This window comes from Poecilia mexicana, unplaced genomic scaffold (genome assembly GCF_051168715.1).
Source record: "Poecilia mexicana isolate PSO_F unplaced genomic scaffold, ASM5116871v1 scaffold_17, whole genome shotgun sequence".
Lineage (NCBI taxonomy): Eukaryota > Metazoa > Chordata > Actinopteri > Cyprinodontiformes > Poeciliidae > Poecilia > Poecilia mexicana.
The window spans coordinates 18714756-18727604 of record NW_028263386.1 but is presented as its reverse complement, the minus strand read 5'-3'; the positions used below and the strand labels follow the sequence as shown (position 1 = coordinate 18727604).

Below are 12849 nucleotides of genomic sequence, written 5' to 3'. Positions count from 1 at the left end.
ATGGAAGAAAACGTTGAGATAACTTTAAAACCTGAAGGACTATTCATCAGAATCACGTTACATCATTGGGAAGAAAAAAAAACAAACAAATTAACAGAAAGCTGCAGCGATTTGCACAGTAAATGCACTCTTAAACCAAAAGAGGCTTTTAGTTCTCTTGTTTTTACTTGTTGAAGGTGAAACTTTCAGTTTCACCTTCCTGACTCAGCTCCATTATTTGACGCACTCTTCTGTAAAACTCACATGTGAGGATTATTAAACAACAAGCAGGTGCAGTGGAGCCACAGGAACGGCGGAGCTTTTCCTCGAACCTCAAATCAGAGCAAATAAAAGGAATCTGGATCAGCTGATCGGTGATACGGAGTGTAATCTTTTATTATCTGTATGAGCGTGACACACCCATGTTTGATCCGAGCAGAGGTGTTCCTAAGAATGAACTCACCTGAGCTCTGCATGTGTTTCACTTTTTTGTTTTTTTTTACTTCACACAAGATACAGAGGAAAGATCGGATATGCTCACACACACCCTTGTGTGACTAGACACTGTGGGTGGAAACAGTATTTTTATTTCCTGCTTTCTGCTGTTGAACCGCTTCATCAAGATCTTTCAGAAAGCCAGAAGGTTTCAAGGTTGTTCTTCTTGAAAAAACAAAGAGAAAAAAATAGAAGAACAAGAAATTCCGTGTTGAGATAAAGTACCTGAGGAGGCCTTGGGTCGCAGTGTTGAATTATGGGCAATTAAAAGCTTAAGGTTGAAAAAATCATCACTGATAAACCCTTTCTTTGGTTTTGCAATGTTACATATGTTCTTTTTATTCTTTTATCTCTGAATCTAAGTAATTTCTAAATCATTTTGTTGAGAAGAATCAGAGAATCTGCCAGATGACCCCTGGCATAGTAGCTGTGTCTGCAGTGGACGCCATCATGTGGAACGTCTGTGTTTCTCTGCCATCGTTTCACTGATGCTTATCTAAACAGCGCAGCGCATTCTTCATCACGCTGCTCTTCCTCTCTAAAAGACAGGCTCCATGGCTTTGCACTTTCTTTTGTATTAAGTTATTTATACTGAAATCTTCAACAGCAACAGTTTATGTGAGTCACAGCAACAAACACGAGGTTCATTAAAAAAAAATGCTAGCATCATATTAGCCTGCAGTGTCTATGCCCTGTTTGAAGAATCTTGTGTTCTGAACTGAACTGAGGTTCAGACTACAGCTGTGCTGGAAAAAAAATAAACCTCAACTGGTCAACCATTAAGCCTGAAAAAGCTAATCAATTACCGTTTCATCAGGAAGACTAGGAGGTTTTCGCTAGTCTTTGTCGTATTCATATCTTTGTCTGTTTATGCAGCAAAAGTATTCTTAGCTCTGTAGCCTTTTCACATTCTGTCATGTTAAAAGCAGGAATGTTCAAAGCTTGTGACCCAAAAGCAAAAAAGAAAAGAAAAAAATATTAAACCTAAACAATTATAAACTTACCCAAATATGACTATGGTAAGTCTGAAGAACATATATCCACAACTCAAGTGGGTCAACGTGTTCCGTGCAGGTTGATTGAGCTTGAGGTATTTTGTAAAGAAGAACGGACCAAGATGTGTGCAGATGTGCAAACTGCCGGAGGAAACTGCTGCTGGAATTATTGCACTCTCAATTGAGTGAAAGTGAAATAATATTTTGTTTCTAAACTAAAACACAACTAGAAAAACAAAACTGGAACCACACACACACACACACACACACACACACACACACACACACACACACACACAAAATAAATTAAACGGTACAAATTCGACACAGATCTGATTACAAAAAAATAATAATAATTACAGTCAGCTGGATCTTTTTTTAATATAATCAGCTTTGATTACCTCACTGACGAATGTGAAACTTTTCGTGTAAGCATTTGAGAAAACTGCTAAGTCATGGACTGTCTTTAGAAGCGGGACGTCAATCACTCTGATGCCTATCTGCGCAGGCCGAACAGGTTAAAAGGCTTGTGCGTGACTTGTCATGCGAAGGTTCGCCGCCATCTCCACATACCGTCTCTGAATGTGCTCGTGTAGCAGGCCACGCCCACCGTCACAGCTTTTACCTCCGCAGTCGTCCTCTGATTGGCTCGTTTGAAACGGCGCTTCCTCCCCACCTGTATCCCTTGAACAAGTGGGCAGTCTTCTCTTTCCGTCACCTGCTTATTTCCAAGCGACTTCCAGGAAAAGGAAAACACTGGACCGCCAGGCGCTGAGAGCTAATGAGTCTGAAGTGAGAACATCATCGCACTGTCGTGTTATTGGTGTCTGACTACTTTGTGTGGAAGTTGGGAGGTCTGCTTTTGTCATGACTCAGAAAAGCAGAAAACTCTCAGTGGGCAGTTCGTGAGTATTTCTCGGGTTTTTTTTTTTTAAACAAACAAAAGAATGAATTAAATGTGAACTGTACTTATTGTATTGCTGCCAGGCTTTCGTGAGGCTTCTCTCCTTTTGTAAGGTCCGTCTTTTATGATGACTAATTGGTCCTTGGGTAGATATATGTGACCAGACTCTGCGTTGCTTGGTTTTTCAAAGTGAAACCAACCTCCAGGGATCCCTGCTGTTGCCCAGCGACGGCAGAACGACTAGCAATAACTCAGAGATGCAGCGCCGCAGAAGCACGCATACTTCTCGCACTTTATCGCGTTTTCTCACGTTTTGTCACGTCACCACTTCAAGCTTCAACCTATTTACAAGGATTTTATGGGGTATATAGGCCGATTCAAAGTTGTGTGAAGGTGGAAAAATAAAAAGAAGCAGGGTTTAATTAGTCGTTTATTTACATATAAAAAAAATCTATAAAGCTCCCTCTTTTGCTCTTTTGAGTTGCATTTCTACAGGCTTTTAGACACTGACATCTTCGCTCGTTCTTCTTCGCAAAGGAGCTCGGATTGGATGGAGAGCATTGCATTTTAATTCTACTGATCTAAGTGGACTTTGAAGAGGCCATTCTAGCATATGGACTACGGTTTCCCATTCCAAAGCCATTTAGCTGTGTCTCTTTTTGGGTTGTGATTCTGCCGGAAGGTGGACCTCTGCTCAGCTTGACGCTGCAAGCACATTTGTCTCATACTTTGCAGTCTTCATTTGACATTTGCTTATAGGCCAAAAAAGTGGTTGAAATTATTATTTTTTTTTTATTTGCTCTTAGCTTCACCGAGTACATGGCTAAGAGCTGACACAGAAATTCTCACCTTAGGCCGTGAAACTCTGCAGCTCCTCCACAGTTGCAACAGCATGAGCAAGCACACACGAATTTGTAACGGCATGAGCAGCAAATGTTCTAACTTACTTGGGATTCGCTTTAAATTCTCCACAACTTCCACATCTTCACAATGCAGGTTGTTCGCTGATTTGCTGAAACAAGCCTGTGAGGGAATCACAGAACAGCTGAAGTTAAATTATAAACAGATAATCTCTGTTTACTAGGTTTTATATATGGACATGAGAGTAAAGTGGAGTACTAATGCAAGTCGCACATTTCACTACTTTTATTATTATTTTTATTCAAACGGCATGTACGCTATTACTTCTTGTCCACACATATTCCCTCCTTTGTGTTGGTCTGTCACATAAAATCCCAATATAATAATTTGAACTTTGTGGAATTATAAGTGGTAAAATATGAAGGGGAGGGGGGGAAAAATCAAAGGGTGTAAGTAGTTTTGCTCAGGGCTGTAAATTCGCTGCTGTGGCACTTCAAACACCTGCTGTGAAGAGCGGCGTTACCCGACAGGCGCATTACACTGGATTCATAGAAACGAAACAACTCTCCTTGTGCCTGTTTGCTGTTCATCCGTGGCTCCTGCAGAGTTGAACATGACTCTTTGTTGATGCTTTTCAAGGCGTTAGTGTAAAACGAGCCGAATTCCTGTTTCTGTCCGAGACGGAACGATGAAGCTGAAGGTTTTAATGAAGTGATGTTTACTGTCAGCACACTGGAGCCGCTTTGAAACGCGCTGACGCCTCTAAAAATGCTGCGCCTCCAACTCGTGTTCCCATCAGCGATTTCATTTCTTTACCTTGTTTCGCATATATCGATCTGAGCCGTTGCGAGGCTCATTTAAAAAAGCCGGATCGTCCCTTTTGACGTTTCTTTTTTTCCCCCTCCTGGATCAGAGTTGTGGACGAGCTCTCCCCTCTTCTCACGAGAAGAGGCAGCGTCAAGAAGTGCAGCCGGAGCCAGAGCCTGAATTTGGGGAATGTCGAACAGCAGCAGCAGCTGCAGGGCAGGCGGCTAATTCAAAGCTTCAGAATGGGCAACAGGTACCGTGCACAACGCATTCAGCACCACACGGACATCCAGAAAAGTTCCAGTTGAGAGAAAACATCACACTTATTCTGAGATTGTGCGGCGATGCCGTCCATCCAAATGAAACGAAACCGTTTGTGACTTCAGGGACCAGGCCACAGCAGGAGATTGTCTCAGCAGATCGGATGTGCTCACCATCACTCCTGTAAGTCGGATTCATACTTTCCTTATCGCCTCAGTGTGTTGTTCCCTTTTTCTTTGCACGTGAAGTAAATATGTAAACTTGTAGCATCCCCCCTTTTTAAAGCCATAAAGAGTTATGACCCAGATATGTAGCTTGAATTGAGATTTACACTTTGTGATATCTGTGAAAGCTTGTGTTGTCAAGAAATGGGGGGAGGGGGAAACATTTCAAATGTTAAGATTTTCCATCACATGTCAGGCCCAGTTATTTTATGTTTTGTCTCAATGCAACCTTTATCTTCCAACGTTTTCTGTTGGGATTTTATTTGACAGAAAAACACAAAGTATATAATAATATTTTAAGGCATTAAAAAAACAAAAACAACTTCTCATCAGTCTGAAACCTGAACAGGAAAATCTTGTAGTAATCAGGGCGGAACATAATTGGGTGCTACATAGAGATAATCAGATGATATTCTATAAATTTAAAAAATAAATTTATTTTCAAATGACAATAGTGACACTTTAATTAAAATTGAAGTAATATATTGGATTGTAGGAAGAAAAAAAAAAAAAGAAATGCAACAAATGCTAAATTGATATATGACATTATAACATAACTGCAAGAACTGTTTATGAAAAAGGCCCAGTTATTTAAACCAAAAACAAATTCTCACATTTTATTGCCATCACAAAAAGACCCTGAATGCGAGTTTAACTTTAGGCAGAACGCATTTAGCAAATTTGATTGACTTTCTTTATGGTTGCTCACGCATTCATCCTATTTTAAATGTCATGTTTTTTTATTTTTGCACAGATTTATTTTGTCGGTGAGCCTTGTAGACGCCACTGAGTAGCAAACGATCGTTTTCCCTCCAGTTCCCTTTTTTTTTGCACTAACTGACGCTTGCAGGTGGGAGTAGCTCTGAAAAAGCTGACGCTTCAGTAAGTTTGCCAATCTGGAAATTTCAGACATTAATTGAGCGTCGACAGTGACTGTCTGACTGACCCCAGACTGACTTTGCTGCTCGCTGGTTGGTATAGGAGACGATGTGAAGCAGTTTCCAGACAAGATGAACTCCCATTTTCTGCAAAATGCTTTAGAAGCGGGACATTTTGAAGACTTGCTTTCACGGCATGACGTCCCAAGAATGTGCATCAGTACCATAGGATCTCCAAAGGAAAAAAAAAAAAAAATCAGGAACAGCCTCAAAGATACTCGCACGTGGCCCCACACGAACATACACCTGTATCAATTGAATAAATGACCTAAATCAGATGCCATCAAGTGACGCACAGGCTTGTTATTCAGTAACTAATAGAAAGGAACTAATGTTAGTCATCATTATTTGTTCATTCTGATGTCAAATATTAGACTGGGTCTATAAACTTCCCTAACGGTTTCAAAAGCCTTATCTGGATAAAAATATATATATACATATATATATTCACATCATTCACAAAAGTTGAACTAAATTGAATTGTTCTAAAGTTCCTATTTCTTAAAAAAAAAAAAAAAACAAAGAAACACAGAAAAACAAATGAAATTAATTTGGATCTTAAATGGTAGATTTCAGATTTTTCATACATGATGCCAATGTCAAAATATAAGAAGTAAATAATGACACAGGAGGAAAAAAGGCACTATATTGGCCCAGTGGGTTGTATTAAGCTTAATCTAGTAGGAATAAAAATGGGAGTGTCATCCCCTATTTATGTCATTTTAAGATTTAGTTAGGTATTTTAGGCAAGCCCCCGCTTTTTAGTTTAACCTATGTGATTTTCTCCGTCTGCAGCAGGCTGCTGCATTCGTCGCTGCGTGAAAACAATAAAAGATAATTGCTTTTATTATCTAAAAAAGGTAATCCCTCAAGTGTTGGCAGTGATCTCAAATGTGTGCTACTTTTCAAGTTTAAAGGACCAAAATGAATGACTTTCTTCCCAGAGAGATTGCACGTCCTCTGTCATCAGCTGCGATCGCACTAGTGTCGCCGTTGCTCCCGAGCCGAGTATTTGTTACTTCCGATCCGAGTCCAACTTTGTGTCGAAAGGAAAAGGTTCTCGGTTAAACTGCTCAACATCCACACATCTGAACAGCTGTTTGTGTTCCTCCACAGAGCTGCATAAAGTACAACAAAACCTTCCACAAACTGTTTCCAGAGATCCCGGCGGAGGAGAGGCTGACGCACAGTGAGTGTTCTCGCAATCAAAAAGTCTGTTGCTCGTTTACGGCGATTGATTATGGAAAACCACTTCACGTCCTGACTTTTGTTCCAATTATCTCCGCTGTCTTACTTTTCCAATCGCCGGACCTCCGGATGTGTTTGATTGCCAAAATGTCCTGCGGAGCTGCAAGCGCCTCGCGTGGATAAATGATTCAGCAGATGTGCTCATGTTTCCCCCCGGTGACCCTCTTTTTTTTAATTTTTTTTTATTTTATGCGCTTCTGTTGTTGCAGCGTTTACCTGTTCCTTGCAGAGGGAGGTCCTGTATCACGGAAAACTCTTTGTTTCGGAGAACAACGTGTGCTTCTACTCGTCTGTGCTCCTGAAAGAGACCAAGGTAATTCGCTTTGGTGCATTTTTGACGTGTAACAAGGACGTCAGAGAAAAGTCAAAAATGTGACGAAAAGCCAAATAAGTTTCACGTACAAACCCAGTCGGTAAATTTGAATCTTATTGAAAATTCCACTTATTTCGTTAGATATGTTCACTGAGTGAAACACATTAATAATATAGGTTAATCACACACAGACTGATGTTTCTGCCGGTTTTGATGATTTTCCACTTGCAGCGAATGAAAACATAATGTTTATGATTAGAATATTACATCAGACCAATAAAAAACCTTTTTAGTACAGATGGACTTAACTGAAAGCATGTTTAATACCTTCATATAGGCTGTTATTTTCAAAAAGTACGTTTAATCTGACTAATGAGATTTATAGAGAAGAAAATCCTAATTTAATGAGCATGAAAATATGTTCTCTTTTACTGGAAGTGGAGCATTTCAGGTTTTTAAAGAAGTCTCCGACTTTAGCTTTATTTATCCACAGAATTCGCTTTCGTCTTCTGTAGTCGGACAGCCCAACATAAAAGTTCAGATTTTTTTTTTTTCCTTCTTTTTATCATGTGGAGGTGACGCCTGTGACGTGCGAAGTTGTGTATGCCCCGCTCTGCTGTTGGAGTTTTTGTGTAAAATAAAATTTGTTGTATAAATAAAATTGGGGGAGGAAATGCAGCAGTTTTCCCTCCCCAATTTTTGGAAGGTTTTAAAGTGGCCTAGTTAAAGTTGGAATCAAAACAAATTGATGCTTCAATTTAAAACGAATGACACGCTTGGCAAAAGAAGAGCGAGCATGATAGTCGGTTGTCACAAATATTTGACACAACCAGTTACTAGATTTTGGGCTCAATTAGCTTTTCACTTTTTTCACAGGTTATTTATTTATTTATTTATTTATTTTAAAGAATCATCATTTTATAACCAGACATCATTATGTGTTTACTCAGCTCATCTTTGTCTCATATTTGCTGAAAAACAGAAGAAGTTTGTAAGCGGTCAAATCATTTTGGTAACTCTTTCGCCATCTTCAGTGGATATAAATCCCGATTAGCTGGAAGCTAAAGCTAACAGGTAGAGCAGCTAAGACCTCCTCTACTTTCCTAAAACAACAACAAACTAAGAAAAACAAATAACAGATCTACTTCAGGGTATTGAATGCCATTTTGTGAACCTTTTAAACCGTCACTTCCATCATTCCAACAAATCAGTGCGTGATGATATTTCAGGGAATCCAAACAACAAAAACCTTTTCTATTTTACCCAAAGGTGTTTCGCCTTCGCTGGATAAATACACCAGTTAGTTGCGTGACTCAAATGTAGCACAGCATCCAGAACTGACCTGCTCTTTTTTTTTAATACAGGTGGTGATTGCTATTTCCAGTGTGAAGGAGATAAAGAAACACAACCCAACCCTGTCTATGCTGTCCGTGCTAACATCTGGCGGAGAGAAGGTCAGGCTCCTCCACTCGCTCTTTTTAGACCTGCACAGTGTTTGGTATTCCATGCAGATCGCTTCGGGGGTCGCCTGAGCAAAGGCGGCGTCGTTGTTGCGGAGCTGAAGCAATGTATTCCAGATATGATTACGTTTGAAACCGATAAAGTTGCCATTACTGGGACTTCGATGCCTTTTGTAATTGGCGACGAAAGCCAATCAGCATGTTTAACAGAACACCTATGAGCTGTTTTGTGCAGTTTGAGCTTGAGATGCATCAGGTGAGACTTGTTTCCTCCAGGAACTGAAATTTATGGCCTGACTCCATTATCTCCCTCAGTTTTGGCTCCAGCTAATAATAATAATAATAATAAAAAAAATCTATGAAAATCAAACATTGAAAGAGTAGTGGGGGAAGAAGGGAAGACAGAAATTAATGCTAATTCTGCAGAGCAAACCCTACGCCATGCTTTGGCCCAAATTTAACCCTTTCTCTTCTCTTTCAGTATATGTTTGCATCAGTGAGGAACTATAGTGCCTGTTGCAAACTCCTCCAAAGCCTCTGCTGTCAGCCTCAGGTAAATGAAACGTTCTCCCATTTGGTGAGCAAAAGCAAACTTCAGATTTTTAACACAGTTTTTGTTTTGTTTTGTCTTTTTAACGGCTGCATTAGGAGAGCAGCCCAAGCAGCAGCCCTTACCTGTCCTCTGCAGAGTTTGAGCATGATCCGGTGAGTCTGCGTCTCAGGAGACTTTTATAGGCGGCGCGAATCCAGAAGCAAACAAAAAAAAAAAAAACGACTCTCAGCCTCCGCAAATCTTTTTGCCCACAGACCTCCAGCTTCTCCAGTTTAGAGGACAGTTTAGAGAACATCGATCTCAACCACAGCGTTTCTCCGATCGGCGGTGGAGGTAAAGAGGCCGATCTGAACTGCAGTAGAGAGCATGTCGACGTCGCCGCAGCGTATAACAACGCATTTGTGTCTCCTCCGCAGCTGACGGCACATGCAAGACCGCGCAGGGAGGCGGTTTCACAAATGAAAATGGCAGAGGTGAGAAAACCCGAGTAATGACTCCTGACTTGTTGATGCGTTGACATTTTTATTGATGCTTTCGTTTTTTAAATTTTTTTTTTTGTTTTTTTTTCCTTGTTAGCCGGGTCGTGGATCTGGAGGTTCCTTGAGAAAGTTACGCTTTTATTGTTCTTCAGAGAAGTTCTGAGTCTAAGAGTCGTCTTCCATGTCTTCCTGGTCCTGTGAGTAACACCGCACAAGTCTGCTAAAGCCGAGCCAAACTTTCTCGGTTTGTTTGAAAAGCCATCCGTCTCCTGGCTCTAACTCTGTCACAAGTTGTCCAGTCAGCAGATAATTTAAGTACGACAGCCAGTTGCGTGGAATGAATTAGCTGAAACACTCATTTCATTCACAAACTTCAATGTAGGATTTTATGTGGGACACAAAGTAACAGCACACAATTGGTGAGATTAGTCATTCAAACTAAGTGAAGTTTGAAGGTGATGCTAAATTGTGCTGAAGGTTAACCAGACTAATGGTGGCAGAACAGATATTTATGCCAGACTTAGATTTATACAAAAACAATTGAAAACCATGTGTCCGTTCCTGCTATTTCAGTCTTGCACTGCTTTGTTTTGATCTGTAACCTAAAGGCCTAATAAAATACAACATGTCAGATCAAAGGGTGTAAATATTTTCCCACCTCCATCAGCGAAAGGTTTTTTTTTTTTTTTTGCTGACTACTGCACATTTCTAACTGAGTGTGCGTCATGGAGGAGTCAGACATTTGGCCTTTTAACTAAAGAAGTCCAGTTCTTCCGCAAGAACAAACTTTAGATACTTTAATCACAGAGGACAGTGATGTGATTGAGGCTCGGTAATGCGGACTCTTGCAGAAAACAATCTTTTGACAAACTTTTTTGAGCTTGGAAATGTTAAAACATACACACCCGTGCTGGCACGTCAACTTTCTGAACGTGCCGTGATGATGGCGCCACAAAGATGTGCGCCATCTTTGTGGCGCACATCCATACTTGTGCGCCACAAAGATGGATGTAACTGATATCTTATTGTTGGTAAAATCAGCACTCTATGATCTCACGGCTTTAACCCTGAGAGTGAAAGCACAGCTTGGGGTTGTAACTCGTAGAATGCGAAGCTTGCATTCATGTAATGCCTTCCTTTTTTTTTTTTTTTTTTTTTTTTTCTCGCAGGATGTTGTTGCTGCTCTTGGTGTCCGGCTACATCGGGCTGAGGATCACCGCTCTGGAGGAGCAGCTGAGCTCTCTAGGAGCCCTGACCGATCTGTCTTCGCACTACGCAGAGTGAGTGAAGTCGCGCAAACAAACGCATGGTGGAAGTCGGTTAAGGAGTGTGTGTGTGTGTGTGTGGGAGAAAAGTGAGACGTCTCAAACCGGTTTTCAAACAATTAGCTACTGCTGATCGCAGCTAGATAGGGGAGAAGTGGCCATACTTGTTCGTGTCAGAAGGAGAGAAAAGTGATTGCAAACCAGGATGTATTGTCTGTATTTTTTGTGCTGAAACAACAGGGAGGAATTAAAAACTTGTTGAAATCTCGACGGTAAATCTTGTCTCAGAACATCCACCTTTGTTTGTAAACTTAAGCATTCAGATCTACGTTTGCCAGAGTTAGATTTGAAGTCAGATTTTAGCAATAAAACGTTACTTTATTAAATAAAATCAATTTAGCATTATTTTAAAAAGCTACAATGTAACCAACTTTTATTGAATTGCTTATAAGTGTGTTTTGATTAGGCTAAATATTAATTTCACTCCTCCTCCATCTTCAGCTCACTTTTCGTCCTCGTCTTGTTTTTCCCACCAGGTACCAGGAAACATAAACACCCGGAACAAAGACATCTCGACAATAACGCATACTGACTTTTGTACATAATGTATATTTAAATGGAACATGTATAATTTTTTTTTTCCAGTATTGCACACAAATACTTTTGACAACAGAAAGTAAACTCCTGTTTAAAGTTGATGTTCTACAGCTAATCTTAAAGGTACAACTGGATTCTCTTTACCCAGAAATACATAAGATTCTGTATCAGGGTTTCTAAAAGTTACCTCCACAAATTTCTGTCATACAACTGCTAAAATTAACCCCGTACTGCTACCAATCCAATCCTTGAAATGTGAGGAATATACCTGAGTGTAGTATGACCTTGGCTTCATTAAGACCCAAAGCGTTTAACGGTGCATTAGTCACAACAGACAATGTAGCGTTTCATTTCCTTTTATTTAACTGACTGTACAGTTTTGAGAGGAGTAACTTAGTGCTGCCCTTCCCCCACTTGTTGCTGTACTGTGGCTAAAAGATGGTGCTTTTATTAAGGTGTGTGGATTTCAAAAATGCAGCTGGGAAATTCACAATAAAGCAGTCGACAGGCAGATGCCAAAGGTAATAAAATCAGTGAGGTACAGTTAATAGTTAACTTCTATAACTGCATAGATTCATAGTCCACTGAGATTATTGGTAACTAAACTTAACAGGTTTTTGCTTAAATCTATTTATCAAAAATAATGTTATGCATATTATAACTCTAGAATTGTTATTCTAGTGGCTTTGTTTGTTGCACCAAATAATAGATCACATTCACATTTATAGTTGGTGTTTTTTTTCTTTCTTTCTTTAAAGTAAATGCTATAAAACTATATTAGTTTTACTCAAGTTGGAGGTCTGTGTAGGAATCCCAAACCGGTGCATGCCTATCCAGTCTGCATGTGAGGAACAACCCAGCGCCAGACGCTAACAGAACTATGTGGAGACAACTAGCGCACCTCGGCAGTGATTTTTTTTTAACGTTTTTTTGGATCAGCTATTTTTTTTTGCAAATATAAGAACAGACTCAGTCTCATAAACTCGCTAGGTCTCCATTTTTAAGCCTCACACCCGATGGTGGTGTTTTTTATTGTACCTTTCAAATTGATGTACTTCAGCCTGTTAATGACAGCATCTGACCACCAGAGGGCAGTAAGCCACTACAGATTTATTAAAGCCAGGGTAGCAATGGCGTCCGATTTTTCTTTTGCGACCTTACGTTTACCCCAAAAAACAATTAATACGAAGAAACCAAAACCATCTTCAGATTCTTTAAACATTAATAAAAAGGGTCAAATTTTAGGTTTTGATTTACTGTTGGCAAATTGTGTTTTTCACAAATGAATTTTCTGGCACCAATTGTCATCTGTGTAAAAATATGTGCTCTGACAGTGTAAATTTAATGCATAACTTAAAGCTGATTTCTTTACCTGAAACTTACTGTTTTTACAAGAATCCCTAACATTTTCATTCATTACTTCCAACATGGCAGCAGTCTTAAACGCACAAATATTTGCCTACCTTTGTA

General features: G+C 39.8%; 1 protein-coding gene across 2 annotated transcripts; it reads left to right on the top strand.

The window, feature by feature from the left end:
* Nucleotides 1-2128: 2128 nt before the first annotated feature.
* On the top strand, nt 2129-12514 carry LOC106918631 (uncharacterized). 2 transcript variants are annotated; one of them, XM_014988536.2, is made up of 13 exons: nt 2129-2261; nt 4148-4294; nt 4428-4485; nt 6581-6653; nt 6922-7025; nt 8390-8479; nt 8967-9038; nt 9134-9190; nt 9293-9371; nt 9455-9511; nt 9615-9714; nt 10687-10797; nt 11319-12514. In XM_014988536.2, the coding sequence occupies exons 1-13, from the start codon at nt 2251-2253 to the stop codon at nt 11332-11334; spliced, it is 975 nt and encodes a 324-aa protein (XP_014844022.2). In that variant the 5' UTR covers nt 2129-2250; the 3' UTR covers nt 11335-12514. The 2 variants fall into 2 exon arrangements, with proteins under 2 accessions (XP_014844022.2, XP_014844021.2); XM_014988535.2 differs by having other exon boundaries at nt 2180-2374.
* Nucleotides 12515-12849: the final 335 nt, after the last annotated feature.